The sequence below is a fragment of the Triturus cristatus genome, chromosome 7 (genome assembly GCF_964204655.1).
Source record: "Triturus cristatus chromosome 7, aTriCri1.1, whole genome shotgun sequence".
NCBI classification, from domain to species: Eukaryota; Metazoa; Chordata; class Amphibia; order Caudata; family Salamandridae; genus Triturus; species Triturus cristatus.
In genome coordinates, this window is record NC_140590.1 from 934,336,684 (window position 1) to 934,359,917 (window position 23,234).

The window sequence follows — 23,234 nt, forward strand, 5'->3', positions numbered from 1 at the left end:
AAATTTGTGCCTGATTCTGCTCAAACGTATTCAGACGCCCAAACTGTTCTTCAGACATATCTGTTAGAGATGGCATTAAGGGTAAAGTAGTTATTCCTTAATAACTGTTTAGTTATGTTTGATGCTTCCTGTCTTGTGAATTGCCTCCTAATAATACATTTGGTTCACCAAAGAGTTAATCTTTAATTGATTTTTTAAATAATTTTACCTTTATGGTAGTTGATATATATATATATTTTTTAACATATTTTATTAAGTTTTGAAAGTACCACATTGGCAAAAGCCTGACAAAATCCACATTTAGGCAAATTAGTAAAATATTAACAGGTGTGGAAACATCCGCGAGTACAATTTGTATACATAACAAAAGAAAACACACTGAGAACTGTACGCAGACTTCCCCACCCCACCCACATTGGCATGCATGTGTCAACACCTTTATACACACAGAAAGACAAGATAACACATTGTACATAGCAATCCGCGAACCTCCCATTGGGTCACTATTACGGGGATTGTGATGGGAGGGGAGGAAGATCAATACCCCGGTATGCTGCCCATCGAGACCAAATTTTCCTATGTTTTTGGGGGCAACCCCTCCCCTGAAAAACCGCCATTTCAGCACCCATGCACTTATCTAGTTCTCTTCGCTACTTTCCCATTGTCAGCGGAGAGGTACCCTTCCATAATTGAGAAATATCCCGTTTGGCGATAGTAAGGGCGAGAAAGAGTAAATGCTGCTTATATCGATTACCACCTATGTCCTCCGTACTATGGAGTAGGACCAAACGAGGATCGTGTGGGAAGTCCCAGGATAGCACCTCTCTAAGGCAGGTCAGTACCCTATTTCAGAAAGGCTGGAGAGCCGCGCAGCTCCACACCATACGGAAAAAGCTCCCCTCCTCCCTGTCGCAATGTAAGCACTGGGGGGACACCACAACTCCCATCCTCCAAAGGCGCATCCGGGTGTAGTACACACGATGCACATACTTAAACTGTATAAGACGGTATCTGGAAGCTACCGCAGAGCCACGGGGACTAGCTATCACCTCCGTACAGTCATCATCCGACAGGTCTGAAATGTCATCCTGCCACCCCCCTCGTCTTATGCAGGGTCGTGTTAGAGTGCGTTTTCAGCATCTGATATATTCTTATTTTGTGTGCTCCTGGATCCCCCATAAGAAGTCGACCTTCTAACGGATGAAATTCAGGGAGATCCGGTATGTTCTCCAGCGAGGGAGTCAAAGCATGCCGCAGTTGGAGGTATCTATAGAGCTGGGTTTTGTGTAAAGGAAACTCATTCTGTAGGCGCTGAAATGATTTAAGGACAGTGCCCCGCATAATGTCCCAAAAAGTGGAAATACCAATCAGGTCCCATTGGCAGAGCCCCTTCAGAGTGACCACCTGACGTAAATAGGTGCCGTGCCATAAGGGCGTTGCCTGTGTTAGCCGACTGTGCCATCCCATTCGTCGAACCGTATACCGCCACAGCCTAATCGTTGTCAGACTGATGTGTGGTAAAGAATCAAGACTCTGCGCACTGTAGAGTAAATGCAGGAGGGGAGTCTTTCCCATGGCCATATGTTCTAGTGCGAACGCCGGGTCCGTAGGTGAGTTATACCACTAGTCGTTGATAATTAACAAATGCACCGCCACATAATATGAGTATACATCTGCAGCAGCAATGCCTCCACAATATGTGAATTGCGAACATGTCTGAAGTGAGACATGAATCACCCCTCCCCCCTATAAGAATTTATTGTGTAGGGCATTAATCTGTGGAACCCACGCACGCGGTATATAGTACGGGTAATTCTGGAGACGGTAGAGAACCCTGGCGAGAGAGAACATTTTAAAGATGGCAGACTGCCCGTATAACGAAAGAGGTAGGGAAGACCAAACAGCTGTGTCGTCGCGGAGGCTGGCGAGGAGCAGAATTATATTGCGAGGCCACGAAATTTGCGGACAGGGGGACATATATACTCCCAAGTATTGAAATCCTTCAGTGGCATGCTTTAACTGGGATGCTCAAGTGCCTCTGCCCTGATGGCCGCATACTGGGAACAGCACCGATGTAGCTGGGTTAGTGTGGAGCCCAGACTTCTGGCCAAAGACCCGAAGGATCTGCAGAATGCGTGGACCCGAAATCCAGGGGTCAGTCGTAAAAAAATCGGGACGTCGTCCGCATTAAGCGCAATACAGTCTGACTGTGGGCGTGGCCAGTCAAAGCCTCTTAGCACAGGGTCCCCACAAACCCACGCCGCCAGGGGCTCCACCGCCAAGGCAAAGAGGAGAGGGGATAAAGGGCTGCCCGGACGCGTGTCCCGACCAACAGGGAAGAAGGGAGAACGATGGCCAGCTATACGCACAGAGGCCATAGGGTCGGTATATAGTAGGCGCACGTAAGCTAGAAAACGTGGAGCGAATTTAATCGCTTTTAGGAGTCGGAAAAGGTACTCCCAGTTAAGTGAAGTCGATGGCCTTGTCAATATCGGCCAGGAGTAAGGCCACGGTGCATCCCAACTCAGGCGCCAACACCCTGGCATTATTGACCTGACAAATGAAATGTCAGGTGGCCCGAAGCGGCATGAATCCAGATTGGTCCATATGGACCAGGTCCTGAATGCACGACCGCAGGCGGTCCGCCAGGACCTTCCTCAATAATTTAGATTCAAAGTTGATTAAGGAAATAGGGCGGTATGAGGACGGATCCTCTGGCGAGCGGCCGGGCTTTAAGAAGAGGACGATTTCGGCCTGACACCAGTCCCGGGGCAGTAGTCGCCGTTCCAGGGCCTCGTGGATCGTACCCAATAAGTGCGGGCCAGCTCGCCCATATGAGAGGGAAGGAATTCCATAGGGAACCCGTTGGGGCCCGGGGCTCGTCCTGGGTGCAACACATTAACTGTGGCAGTCAATTCGTCCAGTGTAATTGGGCGTCTAATTGATCTCTTGTCTGAGCTGACAACTTCTGCGGGGGAATATCCCGTAGGAACTCCACGATGATATCTGCCAAGACCCGTTCCCTCCGGGTATACAGTGGAGAAGTGACGCACATATTCCTCCAACACCTCCACGGGGGTTGTACGCAAGGCGCCGTCCTCACTGCTGATGGCAGGGACCATGGCCGGGCCCTGCCGGGCTTGACAGAGTCTAGACAACATTTTGCTAGACTTGTCCCCCACACTGGTATATCCGCTGTTGGGACGCCAACCAGATTTCCTTTGCCTCCTCAGTCAGATGATGGTGCAGTTCCTGTTGTGCAAGGGACAAGTTCATCCGAAGGGAAGGGGTGGGCTCTAGAGAGTATTCTGTTTCCAGGGAAATGCACTTGGCCTCAAGTTCGTGCCTCTGAGTGGCACGCTTACACGTATCGTTAGTCCTATAGCTAATGTCCACCCCTCTAATGGCAGGCTTCAGGGCTTCCCACAGGGTATCTCTGGAGGGAGCGGAGTCAATGTTCAGAGAGAAATAGTCGTGGATCACCGTGTGGATACACTCCTGGTACTCAGGGTTATGAAGATGCCACGGGGACATCCGCCATCGAAACAGGGGCTTCTGAAAATGTAGGAGGAGTGTCATCGTGACAGGCGAATGATCAGACAACTCTCTCAGGAGATGTGAGACCAGGGAGAACCTGTGAACGTAACTCTGTGGTGTGAACAAGTAGTCTAATCGAGACAAGGAGCCATGTACCACCGACATGTATGTGTAGCCTATATCAGCTGGATGGTATTCCCGCCATAGGTCCGCCCAACCCAGTGCCCCTGCAAGCGATGACAATTTAGAGGTGCCTGCGGGAGGAGTCGCCCCGGAACCAGTCTCCCATCAATTGATGTTATAATCTCATTCCAGTAGCCTCTCAATACAGACAGGCCCTCAGGGAGCTCACACCACAATCGAGTCAAACCTTCCACAAATGTAGCCCCGAGAGGCGGAGAAGCATATACACTACCTAGCGTGAGTTGTTCACCATAGAGCGTCCCTGTCAGGAAAACGTACCTACCCCCAGGATCAGCCCAAACTTTAGTATGGAGGAAGGGGACACGGGCATGAATAATAATGGCAGTCCCACAGGAACCCCTTGTGAAACCTGCATGGAATACTTGGCGGAATCCGAACCTACATAAACAGGGAGCCTTATTGCCCAGGAGATGAGTCTCCTGCAAGAGGAGAATGTCAGCCCCATAATGTTTGGCCTGCTTGAGGATAGCCCCCCATTTTACCTTGTTGTGCAGTCCCCGGACATTCCATGTCACTACCGTCAGTTCACCAATATGGGGAGCCGTAGTCGGAGTGGCCATGTTTAAAGTCTGGGTCTAATAGTGATAGACTACCAGGTAAAGAGTGGGATGCATGTCAGCATGTGTAAACAACAAAAAAAATAACTGTACAGATCTGGAGCCCCCCCCCTCCCAACGTCCCCCCTTCCCCCACCCGATACTGCCAAGAACAAGGAGCATCTGTCGCGTTGAGGGGAACCTCAGGACCCAAACCACGGACCCCAAGGCCCCCTCTCCAATGGATCCGAACCACCCCAAAAAACATGAACCTTGGGTAGCTAGTGGCAGTGCAGGCCAGCCACCATGCATAGTGTCCAACCCCACGTACTGTATAATGATCAGGATAGATCCAACCCTGGGAGAATCAGTTACGTGCTAATAGGAATACCCCCGGCCAAGGGTCAGTCAAGAAGCTTGCACAGGACTGGAGGAACGACGATCCGAGCCAGAGCGATGCCATCTCTTGGACTTCGTCCTGCGCGATTGATTCTGCAGCGAGCCCATTGAGGAGTCAGATTCCAGTGGTGGCGGGGAGTGCGGCTTCAGGTGTGTCCTTTCAGCAGTCCAGGCAAAAGCTGCTTCAGGCGAGTCGAAAAAGAATGTTTTAGAGTTATAAATCACTTGGAGCCTAGCTGGATACAGTAACATATAAGAGATGTTTAGTTCGAGGAGCCTCCGTTTCGCTGCGGTAAAAGACTGCCTTTGTTCCTGCACCAGGCAGGTGTAGTCCAGAAAAATCATAATGGGCTTGGAGTCGAAGACGATCTTATCTTTATTCAGGCGAGCATACTGCAATACTGCATCTCTAGCTACATAATTTAGCAACTTGGCGATGACCGGCCTTGGATTTTCCCCGGGGACTGGCTTCTTTCTAAGCGCCCGATGAGCCCTCTCGACCACAAAGCACGCTGAGATCTTGTCAGCCGGCAGCAGGTCCTTGAGCCATGAAGTGAGGAAACAAGTCATGGAACCGCCCTCGCAATCCTCTGGAAAACCAACAAAGTGGAGGTTATTGCGCCTAGGCGGCCCTCTGCGTCTTCGGCCTTGGTAGCAAGCTCTTGGGAAATCACGGTCAATTTATTGACTTGGCGCTGGAGGGTCTGCACGGTATCTTCCACAGACGACACCCTCGTCTTGGCCTCGGTAATTCAGTCGACAGCCTTGCGTAGGTCCTGCCGCACAAATGAGAGCTCGGTGCCCACTGCGCCAATCTTGGCCTCCAGCATGTCCCTTGCGTCCGTAATGGCCGCAAGCAAGGCTGCGTTGTCCGGAATGGAGCCAGAGGGGTGGCCCCCGCCTGCAGATGTTGTAAATTGGTCCAGGGTGCTCTGTTTTGGGCATGTGGCGCCAGGCTTGTCCTTCCCCATTCCACGATCTGCAAGTTAACCGTTCCGGTCACCTTTGGGGAAAAGACTTGATCTGGCGGGGTACGCAGGATCACGAGGGAAACTCGCAGGACTCTCCAGGGGGCGCCCCGCGGCCGGTCTTCACAGATTCCGTCCACCGCTAGGTGGCAAGCCACACTGGAGCTAATCCAGCCGCTTCTGAAACCAGCAGCAAACAGCCAAGCAGGCCCCTCTAATGGAACCTAGCTCGCCGGACCACCAGCACGCGGAGGATCCTTGATAACCAGCTTCCATGGACTGCGTCTTATTCAGCAGAGGAAAATGCCAGGCACGACTTATCGTCAAAGATTCAGGTGGAGCCTCACAGGAGTAGCCCACTTCCTGGGCCTCCACCACATGGCACAAGCCAGCAGTGCAGGATAATCTCGAGGGCCGGTGGCACCAACACCCTCCATCTGGAGGCCCCAAGGAGAATCAAAATGGCGGCAGGTCTGTATTTATGCCCCCCGGGCCCAAGCCTGGGCCCTAAAGCAGCCATTTGTTCCAGATTCACGGGTGGGCTCCACACTGTGTATCAGCACAGCACGGCTCCCAATGCGACTCAGCCAGGAATCAAATGGCGGCGGGTGTGTATTCTTGCCCCCGGGCCCCAAAGCAACCGCTTGGTCCAAATTCACAGGCGGGCTCCACGCCCCGCATAGCAAGGCTTCCAGTGCGGCACCGCCGCAGGCGAGAGACCGCGCCTCAGCTGATATTATTTTTCATATTTCATCAACAGATTAATTGTGATCATTAGCATTGGAAAATGACACTGTCCAACTCAAATAGCCCTCCTATCTGTTTTCCTAAGATTGGCATGGTTTGTTAAAGCTAAAGGCGTCCTGACTGATTTCTTTGTGTTGATGTAACCATACTTCTTGTAAGGGCAAAGGAAGATGATCGATAACCTATTACTGAGTTTAACATTTAATATTCAAAATTTTTAATACATTTTCATGATCAATAATATTTCTTGGATCCCGGATAAAGGTTCCTGAGGGAGAAACTTTGGTGTGACCATGATTGCAAAGTATGTACTTGAGGCGTTAAGAAAAGTGAGGTCAGAGCTTTTCCAAAACTATTTCATCTCCACGGATCACATATGAACAGAGTGTTTAAAACTGGTAAATCAAGTGGCTCCTAGCAGCCAGTTTCAAGATGTAGGGTTCGAGTCGAAGGGCTCTCCACAAAAGCATTTCTAAAAATTAATGGATGGTATATATTAAAAATGTGTATTTGCCCTCCCTCTCACAGCATATCTTAGCTTCAGGCTGACTTGACAAGCAGACAGGTGAAACTACAATTTGTCTAATAGTATTATATTAGGCCAATTGACTGGACAAGTTCTTCAACAGGATGTTAAAACTTTATATGGATTGATGGGGCTGTATTTCTTTTTACACAAATCATTTCCATCTCTATGACTCATGGTTCTATCCAGATTCTTTGGTTATGGACCTTGATTCCAGTTTGTAAATAAAAAATCACTAGCAAAGCCACTAGGTCAGGCTTTAATATGATAGTACAAATATGTGCATTCACAAATGTATCTGCACGCACTAAAGCAGTTTAGCGCATTAAAGCTAGATGTACTGCCTTTGCCAATGCTGGGGAAAAAGTAGAAAAACGAGGAGATAAAGAATTCACTGTGACAAACAGTGTGACGATCAAATGTACTTTTCAGAGGTACAATAGATGCTCATGTATTCCAATGGAAGAATTTTCTGGAATGTGGAGTAATACATCAAGTAGACAATGGCATGAGGTGAGAGAGAGTTCCCATAAAAGACAGGGAAGGAGTGGAGGCTATGGGCTATCAGCTCTTGGCTGCTGGCTCACACGCAGAGGGTCAAGAATGATACAGGTCAGAGTGAGCAGAGGGGAAAACAGTCCCTCCTAGTCACTATCACAAGGCTACAGATTAGCAAGATGGTGCCTGACAATTTCCCACTTGTTGTTTAGCTCATGCTTAGTTTACCGTATTGCGTTTCCTCCACTTTGGTTGTGTTACATTCCCTGGGTGGTGTTTCTCTTTTTCCGTGGTTGTCTAACCTAATTTCATGCTACAAGGTTGCTATAGCGCCAAGATACCTGCAAGGTGAATGTTTGCGCTTTACAAATGTCTGTTACTTACTTTTACTTATTTGCTTACTTAAATTCCTAGGCCTCATTATCTTTGATCATTTGGTCCCATCAATACCGCTGCTTTGCTTCGCCTTACTCTGGGTGCTACTGGACCTCTGGGTGTTTCTTGGAGCCTTCAGGGCTCGATGCTGCCATCTCCTTGAAAGTACCCAGTGAGCCCCATTGTCTTCCCTACCTGTGAATCCTTTTATGCATGATTCCCTTATAAATAATAAGTATCCTTGTATCACCTGTTGTTTCAGGGCCTCAGACCGACTCTCGGATCACTTTTACAACACCATCCATTCTAGGTGTGCAGAGGGAAACTCTTGTAATAGGCCCTTGCTGCCATGATATGTTTCTCTCTCGACTTCCCTAGCCCTATACCCCTCTTTAGCTGTTACAGACCGATCTTTGAAGTTTTGTTACCATTCTACCTCCCAGGAAGTCCTTACGGAGAGATGGGTGGGTTTTCTTTTGAGTCCAAAGCCTGTCTTAACCTTGCGAGAATAAGCGCAATGCTGACAGCATAATTGTACTACAGGTTCAGGATGAATTTAGGAAAAAAGTATTTATTTTTGATGAGGCTTTTGTTTTATTGAATTTATTTGATAAATATTGCAAACTTCGGGGAGGTACGCTTTTTGTTGTCTTTGTAGATGTGATCAGTGCCTTTCGATAGGGTCTTGAAGCCCTCACTCTGGGCTAATTTGGAAAGTTAGGGATTCCATTGTGGATCCTATCTTTTGCCAGATGTTACATAGTAATACTGGAATATCTATACTGCTCCACCTGTATTGCCGTGTCTCCTCGTCCAGTATTTTAACTGCAGGAAATAGCCTTCCCCAGGGTGTGAATTTGCCTATCTTTATAATATTGCTGAAGGTGCTGGCAAGAGTTTCTGTGGACCAATAATCTAGGTGTTCTCTGAAAGAAAGAGGCAAGTATTTGTATACACGTATTATTGAGCTTTCAGTTAGAAACACAACATAACATAACATGTGAACATACCATCTAGTCACTGTTAAGCAATGTAAATAATAAATTAACCACAATAATACATCATCAATTCGTCCTCTTCTCAATTCTGTCCTCCCCATGATTATTCCATCCATCTTAATTAGTCTGTACATATTTAATCAAGTCCGAAGAGGTCCATTAATGAGCCCCAGATTTTCAGATGTTTCTTTGGGCGACGTCTTATTCGACATACCCCTTCCTCCAGATAAGCACATCTATGCAACCCTTTGTACCCACTAAAAATCAAGGGGTATTTTTGCTCATTAAGTGTAGAGCAATGATTATTTTTGTGAATAAACATTTCAATTCTACTAACATAGGAGTATATCACTCACTTACCCTGAGAGGCAAGTATTTAATTAGCTCTACCAGTCAGAGCTGTTCTGGCCTATTCACATAGACAAAAGTTAATTACATCTCTTAATGTGCTGTTCATTCTGGAATTAATTTGCATTACAAATAAAAAATGTTTTACCTGGGAATCCAAATCTTCTCCTTTTAAGCAAAGATTTGCATCAATGACATTGAGTCCAACCAATAGCCCCACAATCACTGCTCCTTCTTCCTCCATCATTAAGGCATCAGATTCATAAAATTCACTAAAAGAGTTTACATGCATTGAATTACATTGTGTAAAACCTTTTGAATTACAAACAAGATCACCTTTCGAACTTAATCTGATCAAAAACAATGCAGTAGACTGTTTTTGTTCGACATCAGAACTACATGTTGACAATATTCATATTAGTAAATCTAAATATGAAAAATAAATTACATATATTTTTAATGTACTTACTTGTCACAATAGTTATTCCTAGTCCTACCTCTCCCTTAGGTGCTAACAATTGCTGGACACTCCTCAGCACTACCTACGATGTGCTAAGCATGTTTCCAAGACATCTTAGCACCCACCCTCAGGGGAGGCACTGCTACTCTCCCGAGTCCCCTACCAGACCCCCACCATTTATGTCAGTGGAAGCGCTTCCGCTGCCTCCCCGACCCCTTTCTCCGCGAGATCATGATGTTAATTAACATGTACACAGTGCATTGATGTTTGGAAACTACTCACAGACGCTCTGAAAGACACGATTCTTACAGCGTTTCTGTGAGATGGATCACCAAGCACAGAAATGTGCTTGCCTTTCTATTTTCAGACCGAAATCAGGAGGGACACAGGAGGAAAGCTACGTGTTCCTCCTTTCCTCTGGCACCCCTACAATGTGGACGCCTGCTCGGTGACAGAGGATTGGACTGAAATCCAACAACAGAAATTCATACTAGAACACAAGTTTTTGGTGCAGAGTGGGAGTAGCTCTCTGGCAGATGGTAGGATCCCTCGCACTACGAAGATTTATTTTTTCATTGGCTATAGTTCCCCCTTGGGAGGAGGGTTGGTGGTAGTGGAAAAAAACACCTCTAGGTCACCATGGTTTGTTAATTATTTGGGCACACCACCCTGGCAGATGCTCCCCCTATACCTTTTAGGGTGGTATCTGTGTAGCCCATGGTTTATGGGGGGGTGATTGGTCAGTTTTGTGTCTGTCCTTCCCGGAGGAGTGGGTGGTAACTACCACTAGACCACCAAGCAGTTTTAAGTCCAGTGTGGGAGTTCCCCTCTTGCAATAGATCACCCCTCCGGAGGGATCAGCCATTTTCGTAGTTGATCTGGCCGGTGGTGTGGTAGGTGCAGTTTCTCTTCGGGGTATCTGTCTCTGCCAAGTAAACCGGTATCTTTTACATTGTAGAAAGCTCATTGTGCAGTTTGTATTTTCTTTTAACACACTGCTTCTTTTTTCTCTTTTCTCTTTTTATTTCTGCTGTTGCTTTTTCCATGTGCTTCTTTGGTAGTCTATTAGGAGCACTGTTCTTGGTGGAATTTTCCCTAGTATTTTTTTATTATACAATTTATTTCCTCATCTTTAAATTCCAGCAATCATATTCACTGCTCGGTACAGCCACAGTTGGGTCATTTTCAATTTGAATAAGTACTCCCTTTTTGTTTGAGACAGCTTGTTTTCACCTTTTTCAGTTTTATTTGCAAGTGGTAAGGCGGCGAGCAGGCTGACTGCTCAGCAGGTTGTTAGGCATGAATTTTGAATCAGCCTCTGCACATGGCTCTGAGACAGACTTTGCGTCTGAGACAGAAGACCAAGTAGAGGACGTACAGCGAATTTCTGTCTCAGAGAAATCCTCAGATGAAGACTCCACTTCTAGTGCAGATTAAGTGGCTCATTATGTCAGAAAGTACCAAGGCATGTTGTTCAGAGTGAAAGAGCTGATATGGTGATTGCACACCTTCTGTTTTTCAGGCAATTATGAACTGAGATTGTTATTTGTTTCTGCTACAGATGCTGAATTTTGCTGACAATGAAGAAGCGTTGCAGCAAGACCACCCTGATTGTGACCGAATCTTCAAGAATCAGCCTGTCCTAAAGCATGTATTTGACAGTTTCAAAGAGATCTAGGTTCCAGGTCAAAAGGAGTTGTGGACGAGTCACTGGCAGTTTGTTTTTCACACAGACCATTCCTAGCAATAGAGCATGTTACGGCATTAAGTTCTACATGCAATGTGAAAGGGACACTGGATGTGCGTACAGTTTCAGAGTATACTCTTTAAAAATAATTCAGTTGACACTCTGGCTGCCCTGCCACTTTGGAAACCAGCAAAAAAATTGTATTTGAATTTGAGCGAACACTTTTTCATAGAGGAACCAGTTGTACCATGTTGCTTTTTACTCAGGAGTGCAACTGTTCAAGGAATTGTTCAAGTGAACACTTTAGCACGTGGTACAATCCGATCTAAGCAGAGAGTTTATTTAAAACAGCTTTTGAGTAAGAAGCTTCAAGAGGAACAAAGCAGTGGCTTGCATAACAATGAACTGCTTACTGTAACATTTTAAGACAGAGGAGATGTGCACATGCTAACGACTAATCACAATTAAAGCAATTCACCCATGACTATTTGAGGTCAGGTAGGAGACATGCATAAACAGCATACATTTTAGACAACAACAACTACATGGCAGGTGGATCAAAGGTTTGAGCTTTATAGCGATGTTTTAATCGTGTACTTCTGGTACATGAAGTTGGATGTGCAAGTTTCATTTGGTAACCTTCAATTTTTATGTTATTTTCACAGAATGGTCTCCAGTAAACAAGATGACCTTCATGCAGTTTCAGCAGCAGGGGCGGCTCCTCCACTTTGGCGGAGGAGCGTCGCCCCACTGCTTTCAAAGGAAACATAAAATGATAATAACTCAGAGTTATTATCATTTTCTTTTTCCTGTTGCTTTGAAGGCGGGCAGGTCTGCTCAGGGAAGGAGTGGTTTGCCCACTCCTAAGTGCACAATGACTGTTTGGTCAGCCCTCTCGGGCTGCCTAAACCAGTCATGTGCACTTTTCCCATTCTCCATGCAGCCTGCGTGGAGAACAAGCCCAGGCCCCCATTCCCTGATTAAGCATCGAACCAGGATGCTCAAAACCTGCATTGCAGCAATGTGATTGGTCAGGGGAGCCTTTTCTGTGCTTCCTGTGCCTCGGAGAGCAGGAGAAGGGACATGGGACCGGCGCGGCAAGGTAAGGGTTTCTTTTCTATTTTTTTTTACCGATCCTTCCCCTCCAACCCCCTCGCAACACCCCCCCCCCCTCCTCCTAGTGCCCACACCCAACTCACCACCCGCGAACCAAGCAGGCCGAAACTGTTCAGCAGTCTGTGATTAGGAGCCTTAGTGTACTGGAGCGAACAAATGTTTCAAGCACCGCCGTGGTTGAGAATGTGACTAGATTGAAAGATTGCTACTTTCCAGATTACATTCCTCATAAAACACACAAAAAGACTTTCCTTCAGAAATCTGATGAGTCTGTTCAAAGAGAAACACATGAAAGGAGAGAACGCTTTACTGCTCGGAGTGGCCTTCTAATCCTGGCCTACGTGTGCCCATGTTACAATCTCTCCTATACACAACTGAAATGACAGGACCCACCTTGACAGTCTAAGGCAAGTGGAAAGTGTGGTCTGTACTACCCTATCTGACACAGTATTTTTTTATACCCGTTTGCCAGTTGTTTGACATATTTTAGCAACACCTGCCGTGAATGCCCACATAGTTGGTTAGTTTCTGCTATGGATAGGTGCTGTTCTTTTGGCAACAGGTTAAAACAAAATTAACTTTAATGTACTGGCTTTAGTTGAATGTTTAAATTGTTTCCAGTTAGATTTTATGTACGTTGTTTGTGCATGTGTGTATATTGCTACTTTTTAAAATGTTCTAGAATCAAGAGTGACATGAAGCTTACTGAGTATTATCGGTTTGGGACGGTTGGCTGAAGGCGTGTGTGTGCAAGTTAGCTGGTGGTGTTTGTGGCAGCTGGTTGGCAGTGTGTGAGTGGCAGCTGGCTGGAGTGTGTGGGGCAAGAGTCTCCAGACTTTTTTCTAATAAAAGCTACTTATGTTCAATGAAAATCAGCCCAAGCTCAGAGACGTTTTAAGGCATGAGAAAAGTGGTACCTGGCCCAGGGTCCCAACCTTTCAAGGGCCCTCTTCTAGAGCCAGCTCTGTTCTGTAGATAGTCTTGTCTTGATGATCTTCAATAATTCTTAAACAGATTGTTTTAAATACCATTTTCCTTGAATGTATTTTTAATGTGAGTGATGTATGGGAGTCCATTACGGACATTTTGCAGAGAAACGTTAGTTCTTCAAAACCATGCAACATCTATAAAAAAGCGTTGTTTTAGGTCAAAATAGGACCTCACAATGGAGAAACGGGAGGAGGTTACAAAAATTGTTTGCAATTATATTAGTGAGTTGTTGCAGCATTATAATACCAAAAAACACTTCACTATCCCTGAATATTAGATGTAAACAGATTTATAATTTTGACCACTGTGCCTGTGCAGTGGGCAAAGAGTACATGAACAAGCTGAAACTGGATCATAAAATCAAAGCTTGTTTGAACAGGGGCCTCCAAAATATGTTTGGCCCAGGGCCCCCGAAATCCATTAAGATGTCCCTGCCTGAGCTGCTAATATTATTAGTGTTGTAATAGTGACCACATCAGAAAAGATTACATTAGTGGCCATCATATGCACAATTACCAGCAGTGATCACCTTGGTACATCAGGCAGGGACCTAGGTAATTCATAACAACCATAGCTGCAATGCACTAGTGTAATAAGTCTCCCAATGCCGCATGATTTGTCACTCAAAAATCAGCTTTCAGTATAACATAACATATGTATTTGTAAAGTACATGTTCACCAGTAGGGGTATATTGGCACTGATATAACATATGTTTATTGTTACACGACTCAAGGGTTGGAAATTCAACCATTTTCTCCAAACATCAGCTGATGAATTTCTGAAAATTCACAAATTTTCCTCTTGAATGTACACTTTTCAATTTTGAGATACATACACATATATATATATGATTACAAAACGATGCCCTTGAATGAAAACGCACTCGTCTGCTGTTGGATTTGAAAATCCCTTTATTCTTGAAGAAACCGGCAGAGTGCGTTTTCATTCAAGGGCATCGGTTTGTAATCATTAATACTGGCCGTCCTGCCAGGGAAAACTGCACCACCTCCAGCAATTAAAGGAGGGGCGGCTGGGTTAGAACTACTCTGCCTACGAAGCTGTGACTGCTGCTTAACAAAGAAACTGGTAAATAAACTGTGCTAAATTACATCCGGAGACCCACTGGAGGGAAATAAATAATGAAAATAATGCTTGGAGATGGCGCAGAACCCACCAAAGGTGATGAAATTTTCCACAGGACACCACAAGTCCCAAGATGCATCGAGGTAACACTCACCTAAGAGGCCCACCTGAGGACAATTGATGTGCAATCATCTTGTGGTGAACTTTGCTCCCTGCGCTCTGCTACACTTCCAAACAGCCTGTGAACAAGAAGCCAGCTGGCTTCGAAACGCGTAAGGCAAAGGAAACATTCTCTGTGTGCAAGCTGCCGGTTTCTTCAAGAATAAAGGGATTTTCAAATCCAACAGCAGACGAGTGCGTTTTCATTCAAGGGCATCGTTTTGTAATCATTAATACTGGCCGTCCTGCCAGGGAAAACTGCACCACCTCCAGCAATTAAAGGAGGGGCGGCTGGGTTAGAACTACTCTGCCTACGAAGCTGTGACTGCTGCTTAACAAAGAAACTGGTAAATAAACTGTGCTAAATTACATCCGGAGACCCACTGGAGGGAAATAAATAATGAAAATAATGCTTGGAGATGGCGCAGAACCCACCAAAGGTGATGAAATTTTCCGCAGGACACCACAAGTCCCAAGATGCATCGAGGTAACACTCACCTAAGAGGCCCACCTGAGGACAATTGATGTGCAATCATCTTGTGGTGAACTTTGCTCCCTGCGCTCTGCTACACTTCCAAACAGCCTGTGAACAAGAAGCCAGCTGGCTTCGAAACGCGTAAGGCAAAGGAAACATTCTCTGTGTGCAAGCTGCCAGTTTCTTCAAGAATAAAGGGATTTTCAAATCCAACAGCAGACGAGTGCGTTTTCATTCAAGGGCATCGTTTTGTAATCATTAATACTGGCCGTCCTGCCAGGGAAAACTGCACCACCTCCAGCAATTAAAGGAGGGGCGGCTGGGTTAGAACTACTCTGCCTACGAAGCTGTGACTGCTGCTTAACAAAGAAACTGGTAAATAAACTGTGCTAAATTACATCCGGAGACCCACTGGAGGGAAATAAATAATGAAAATAATGCTTGGAGATGGCGCAGAACCCACCAAAGGTGATGAAATTTTCCGCAGGACACCACAAGTCCCAAGATGCATCGAGGTAACACTCACCTAAGAGGCCCACCTGAGGACAATTGATGTGCAATCATCTTGTGGTGAACTTTGCTCCCTGCGCTCTGCTACACTTCCAAACAGCCTGTGAACAAGAAGCCAGCTGGCTTCGAAACGCGTAAGGCAAAGGAAACATTCTCTGTGTGCAAGCTGCCGGTTTCTTCAAGAATAAAGGGATTTTCAAATCCAACAGCAGACGAGTGCGTTTTCATTCAAGGGCATCGTTTTGTAATCATTAATACTGGCCGTCCTGCCAGGGAAAACTGCACCACCTCCAGCAATTAAAGGAGGGGCGGCTGGGTTAGAACTACTCTGCCTACGAAGCTGTGACTGCTGCTTAACAAAGAAACTGGTAAATAAACTGTGCTAAATTACATCCGGAGACCCACTGGAGGGAAATAAATAATGAAAATAATGCTTGGAGATGGCGCAGAACCCACCAAAGGTGATGAAATTTTCCGCAGGACACCACAAGTCCCAAGATGCATCGAGGTAACACTCACCTAAGAGGCCCACCTGAGGACAATTGATGTGCAATCATCTTGTGGTGAACTTTGCTCCCTGCGCTCTGCTACACTTCCAAACAGCCTGTGAACAAGAAGCCAGCTGGCTTCGAAACGCGTAAGGCAAAGGAAACATTCTCTGTGTGCAAGCTGCCGGTTTCTTCAAGAATAAAGGGATTTTCAAATCCAACAGCAGACGAGTGCGTTTTCATTCAAGGGCATCGTTTTGTAATCATTAATACTGGCCGTCCTGCCAGGGAAAACTGCACCACCTCCAGCAATTAAAGGAGGGGCGGCTGGGTTAGAACTACTCTGCCTACGAAGCTGTGACTGCTGCTTAACAAAGAAACTGGTAAATAAACTGTGCTAAATTACATCCGGAGACCCACTGGAGGGAAATAAATAATGAAAATAATGCTTGGAGATGGCGCAGAACCCACCAAAGGTGATGAAATTTTCCGCAGGACACCACAAGTCCCAAGATGCATCGAGGGAACACTCACCTAAGAGGCCCACCTGAGGACAATTGATGTGCAATCATCTTGTGGTGAACTTTGCTCCCTGCGCTCTGCTACACTTCCAAACAGCCTGTGAACAAGAAGCCAGCTGGCTTCGAAACGCGTAAGGCAAAGGAAACATTCTCTGTGTGCAAGCTGCCGGTTTCTTCAAGAATAAAGGGATTTTCAAATCCAACAGCAGACGAGTGCGTTTTCATTCAAGGGCATCGTTTTGTAAACATATATATATATAGCACTCTCCTTGGATGTTTCAAAGGTTTATTCAGACCATCTCTCTCCTCCTCCTACGCGTATATATATATATATATCCAAAACAAACTCCTTTGTACCTATTTCAAAGAATCACGCCGCACACCAGACTTTCAACAGTGGGGTGCTTTATTAAAAGCATATCAAGGAGGGCAGCTTTGCTTTAAAATCCCAAAGCATTCTGACGCGTTTCGCCCTCCTTTCGGCCTTGATCACAGGTGAGCTATCATGTGACTGCGGCGTAACTCCACATTTATATACGGGGTTAGCCGGCGTGGGAGGGGCACGTAAATGTGTTGTACTTGTATAGCGCACTGTTACCCTAGGGTGTCCTGGTGCTGTACTCATACCGCTGTGGAACCCTTCCTGGCTTTTCCCTGTGAAATGTCCACTCCTGGGCACCCCCAAGGTGAAGCCAGGCATCCCAGCGCTGTTGGGGCCGTTGTGGAGATTAAGCAAGCTATTGCCCAGAGTTGCAGAGTGGGACCCATGATTAGAATAGGCACCGAGGCGACAATTAACAGGTCTGAGGAAATTGAGCCCAAGACCCGCCGAGACGGGAATTGAACCCTGGTCCCTGGCCAGACCTCTGCATCAGGGTCTGCCACTCTAACCATTGAGCCACACTTCTCCACACTTCTTGTATGTGTGTGGCTGTTGGCTGGCAGTGTATGTGGCGGTTGTATGGCTATTGGTTGGTGGAATGTGTGTATGTGGCTTTTGGCTTGTGGTATGTATGGTGACTGGCAGTATGTGAGTGGTGGTTTGCAGGAAGTGTGTTGTATGTCAGTTTGCTGGTGACTCGGTGAGTGGCGTTGTGAGTAGTGTTTCAGTCCAGTGGGAGTGCGAATGTGTTGTGTCTTTGAATGGTGGTTTGGTCATTTGAATGTTATGTTGTGTTAGGCCCGTGGCTGGTGTAGGAAGGTGGATATCTGACTATGGTTACCCCCAACTTTTTGCCTAGTGTCTAGCTGGTTTTTCGACTTAGTTGGCCTGAGATCCTGCCATTCAGGGTCTCAGGCTGTCTGCTCTGTCTTTAAAATGGACTCCATGTACCCTAGGTACATACCCAATTGGTAAGGATCACCTTATTGGACCCTGTACAGTGTACCCTAAATACCCAGGGCATAGGTGTACCCTAGGCCTCCCAGGGGCTGCAGCATGTATTATGCCACCCCTGGTCTGGCCTTCCAATCAGACACAACTGGCTGATCACTCAGCTGTGGCAAGGCCGTGTAATCACCCCTTGCTTAGATATAGTATACCTATATCTACCCTTATATATAGACACATGTGTACCTATCAGCCACTCCTATGGCAGGCCTTAACAATCCTGGAGGCAGAGTGCTTGGTAACATGTGAGATGGTGCTCTAGCATGAGCTGAGCCTGTCTGCAGCTTTCGGAACCATGTCCTTATAGCTGTTCTATGATATAGCCTACCATATACTCTTAAAGTGCCTTATAATCTTAAACGGTTATGGTAACTATGGTTGGGCTTTATCAAAACATGTCGTGTAAGGTGTCTAACACTTTGGAATAATACCCCCATAACATTTCTGGTGATGAGGATATTATTCCTCCCTTCTAGAGGGAGAGACATGTTAAAATCCTACTTTACTGTTTAACTCTCACCAAAGCCTCAGCATCACAAAATGGATGCTGCTGCCACAGACACGAGTCTGACCTCCTGCTGCTGGGAGCCCTCCCAGCCAGGAAGGCCTGGACAATAGGTTTCCTGCTTCGGGAGGTGCTAGCACCTCCCCAGACAGACTTTAGTGTATTGGGGCAGGGAGGGCTGAAAGGAATGAGACATGCCTGGGGCACACAAGGTGCTCCATGCATAGTCCAGTTCAAACCGGTGCTGGGGCACTCCAGCCCCAGCTCTGGCGCGAAACTGGACAAAGGAAAGTGGGTGTAGCCACTCCCCTTCCTGGTCCCACCCATAGGAGGGACCTTGCAGGTAGCCCAGCCCACTAGCCCAGTATATTAGTAGCTAGTTGGGCCCTGCTAAATTAGATTATCCTGAACCTGCAACTTGAACAGAAACTCTGGACCTTCGACATTTGACGAAAGAAGAAGACTGAAGAATCTACCTTGTGGCCAAGGAGTGGCCACCCTGTGCGAACAGGCACCATCAAGAGACTTACCCTTTGCTTTGCTGAAGTTCTACGAGGGACCGACTGCAGAGCCCGACCAGAGCCTTGACTTCCAGACTTCTCCGACCCTGATCCACATCCACAGCCGAGCTGAGATCCGTGGAGGCGACGAGAGACCGGCTACCTGGGAAAAGTGGCGAGTATCTTCCAGCGCAGCTTCTGAGGCACCCTCGAGGTTGTGCACCGGGGATTGAGAAGCCCCAACCCCAAGCACCATCTGCACCGAAGATCAGCCCCCTACACTCCACGAGTCCTGCGTGGGGCCCTTCTGCATTTCCCTGCTTGCCGCGTCTGTCCGGTTGCTTGCCCGTTGGCTAGTAACCTTTGCGACAACACACCTTCGATTTTCTACTGCTGGTTTGGCTCCTCCAGTCTGGCCCCTGCTCCTCTGCAAAAGAGAAGCACCCCAGACCTTCCTGGTCTGCACCAGAAGCAAGTCCTCCATTCTTCGTGGGTTCCGCTTGCCAAGGCTTGGTGAGTCCTAGTTCGACTTCGACGCCGCCGACAGCACGAGCCTTCGTGGGACAGCTCGCCTCCTGGTCCTGGTCGTCCTCAACGTCTCCTGGTACCCGTGGCTGCTGCAACAAGCTTCACCCTTCACCTGCAATCTCCCGACTTCACCTGGTTCCTTCCTGGTTCCACGTGGTCACTGGCTAGTGACCCAGACTCTGTCCCTTCTGCTTGCAGGAATCCTTCCTTCTTGATCCCCACCTTGGGATCCACCGGACACTCTTCACTGACTGCCTGTCAGCAACTTTCCTTCAGGCATCCATAGAAGTCCACGACGAAACCCGACGCAAGTTCACAGCTATGCACCCGTAGCCCGTGGGCTAGGTAACTTGGGTACTCCGGTGCTCACTAGGGTATTGACTATCCTAGGGTCTAGTTTCCGAGTCTCGATTTTCTAGCTATACCAGAAGTGTCCTAAAACTGCTTATTTCTAACTGCTAGTGATTCTATCGACTTTTACGCATTACGCGTGAGTGTTTCCACTCTGCACCTGAATCCCGTGGGCCTCCCACTTCCTAACGTTGGGTAGTATAGTGTAGCCCCAGCGATTCCCTAGGCCTAGGCCTATCCTATTTCCGTGACAGTGGTCCTTATACCACTTGCTTAGTATATGGTTTGCGTGGCCCCTAGGGCCTAACTGTATTACTTACCTGTGTGACTTAATGTATGCTTAAATAAGACTGTGTTGTACTTACCTCGAATCTCATAAAGAGTGCTGAGGGTTTGACTAGAATAAATACACTTTATTTTATATATATATCTGTTGTGGTGTCCTTTCATTTGGTATTCAAGGGATTACATATGGTATAACAGCTGGCTTCACATGCCATTCAGAGTTTAGCCTAAGACTGCTCTTGTCCATGCTACCACTAGGATAGCTGGTCTACAAGGTTTTTTTTTTTTTTTGAAACCGTTTATTACAAATCTCAAGAATATACAAGTATGGGCCTACAACCTTCCGGCCGGCCGCTAGGAATGACAGGAGCATATGACATACGTTCATAAACACTTGGCATTGCGGAGAAGCATAATCAGGAGGTATCAACGTCGTGGGCCACATCAATCAGACCCCACAATACGGTTTCATTTTATACAAACAACGAGAAAACCACACCCACAAGGCAACCAGCAATCGAAAATAGCAGCGCGTGCTCCCCGAATGGGGGACCCCAACTATCCACAGGAGTCGAAAGAGGGGAAGGGGAACAGAGCAAGGACTGGGGGAACCCTGTGCCCGGGGCTGGGGGAAGGAGTCAGCTAAGGGGACGGGGCTGGTGAGGTAGCAGGCAGCAATGGTGGCGCGCAGATACCCCCGCGGTAGGCGTTCCAGGGGCCCCATACCTTCATCCATGTCCCAGGCTTACCCCTCGCCACATACACCACCTTTTCTCGAAACATGCACCAATCCATGTGTTCTTTCCAGGCCGACACCGCCGGGGGCTTCTGGGATCCCCACAATTGAGCAATATCACGCTTAGCTATCATATATCCCAGAGTCACCCACCACGTCTGCGGAGCCGAGTAGTCAGTTGGCTCCCACACATTCAACAGGCATCTCCTCGCTTCAGGCAGCAGAGCGACACGCGTAACCACTCGCAGGACCTCGTGCACACCACGCCAGAATCGCTCCACCTTCGGGCATTCCCACAAAATATGCAGGAAGGTCGCCAAAGCACCACACCCACGCTTACACAACCCATCCTCAGCATAGCCCATACGCAGAAGCCTTGGCCCCGTCATGTAGACCCGGTGGAGTATCTTAAGCTGGACGAAGCGAAGGCGAGCCGGTATGGCCACCTCCTTCGGAGAGGCCAACGCGGAGATCCAGTCCTCGTCGTCCAGCTCCAGCCCATCGGCGACCCAAGCCTCTCGGAGGCCAGTCAGCAAGCCCGAGCGGTCATTGATCAGTTTTTTGTAAATAAGTGAGATCGTGCTGTCTGGGACGTGGCCATCTAGCACTCTATCCTCCAGGGGGGAAGACTCCGGGATGGAGGCGACGTCTGGGAAGATGGAGCCCAGTGCATGGCGGACCTGCAAGTACCGAAAGTATTCACTGCCCTGCAGCTGAAACTCCGTCTGCAGCGTCTCGAATGTTTTAAATCCCCCCCTCGTCCAGAAATCCCCCACTTTACTGATGCCTATCGTGTCCCACTTCTCGAAGCCCTTCGAGGTCCACAGGGAGCCCAACCTCTCAGACGCGTACAACGGTGACGCCCGGGTCAAACGGTCCTTCCACCCCATAGCTGCATTAGCCGCGTGCCATACTCGCACCATGACACGCGTAGGTCCCGTCAGGCGAGCGTCGGGCGCGCCAGAGTAGAGCGCTCGATTGTAGTCGCCACCGGGCAGTAGCATCTTGTCCATTTCAAATGCCGGGTTTAAGGCAGGCCCGTAGAGGCCATGGTTAATTGCAGCTAGCTGGGAGGCCCAGTAATACCGTTTAATATCCGGGAGGGCAATCCCCCCGTCGTACCATGGGAGCGTCAATTTCGCCAGGGCAATACGCGGCCTCCCGTCCCAGAACAGGCGGCGCTGTAGACTCTCCACCTCACGGAAGCAGCGCGCCGGGACTAAGTCCATAGTGTTCTGGAGAGCGTACAGGAAGCGTGGCAATGACATCATCTTAAACAACGCCGCCCGGCCGAGCGGCGAAAGCGGCAGGCGCCGCCAGCGCGCGACGTCCTCCTTCAAGCGCAGGAGGGGGGGAAGCAAGTTCCGCTCGTAGCGGGCCTCCGGGTCCAGAGTGATGTAGACACCTAGGTACCTAAACCCCTGAGAGGCAATCTGGATCGGACAGCCCCGCGGGAGGACGGGAGCCTCCCCGGAGAGCACATACACACATGATTTAGCCCAGTTGATGACAAGGCCTGAGTTGCGGCCGAATGAGCGCAAAACATCAACCAGGACAATCAGTGATTTACGTGGGGAGGCTAGGTATAGAAGGATGTCGTCAGCGTATAGGGACACGCGGTCCTCGTACTCGGGGGTCCAACGGAGACCACGGATGGAAGGATGCCACCGCAGCCACTCCGCCAGGGGCTCCAAGGCCAGCGCAAACAGGAGCGGCGACAAGGGGCAGCCCTGTCGCGTGCCCCGTCCCAGCTCGAATGGGGCCGATACTCTTCCATTCACCACCACCTGCGCCAATGGGCCCGAATACAACAATTTGACCCAGCTGATGAACCCCGGGCCAAATCCAAACTTCGCCAGCATCGCCCAAATGTATGGCCACTCAAGCGTGTCAAACGCCATGGTGGCGTCTAAGGACGCCAATATGGCCGGCTCCCTCACGAATGGGACACGTGCGAGCACCCCGTGCAAGCGCCGCAGATTAAGGGCCGTGTTGCGATGGGGAATGAAGCCGGACTGGTCTTGGTGGACCAGATCGCCCACCACGCCGACCAGCCGGTTGGCCAGCACCTTGGCGAGAATTTTGGGCTCCGCATTCAAGAGCGAGATAGGCCAATAGGATGTAACCCGGTCTCGAGGTCTCCCCTCCTTGTGGATCACCACGATTGTAGCTAGACGCTGGTCCAGCGGGAGGGAGCCCAGCGAGTGGGCCGCCAGGAACATCGCGCGGAGGTGGGGTGCCAATACATCCGGTCGCAACTTATACAACTCGATAGGGATGCCGTTCGGGCCCATGGCCTTGCCGGAGGCGACC

General features: G+C 48.2%; 1 protein-coding gene across 8 annotated transcripts in view; it reads right to left on the bottom strand.

Annotated features, from left to right (window-relative positions):
- LOC146810867 (RUN and FYVE domain-containing protein 1-like) overlaps positions 1–23,234 on the bottom strand; it is a 516,661-nt gene that overhangs the window by 312,081 nt on the left and 181,346 nt on the right. For 7 of the 8 annotated variants that reach the window (XM_085617892.1, XM_085617897.1, XM_085617895.1 and 4 more), the window contains one exon: positions 9,285–9,408. In XM_085617892.1, the coding sequence (XP_085474018.1) occupies positions 9,285–9,408 (124 nt within the window). Of the gene's footprint in view, positions 1–9,284; positions 9,409–14,627; positions 16,319–23,234 lie in introns of those variants that run through there. The other variant, XM_085617899.1, reaches the window with a different exon arrangement.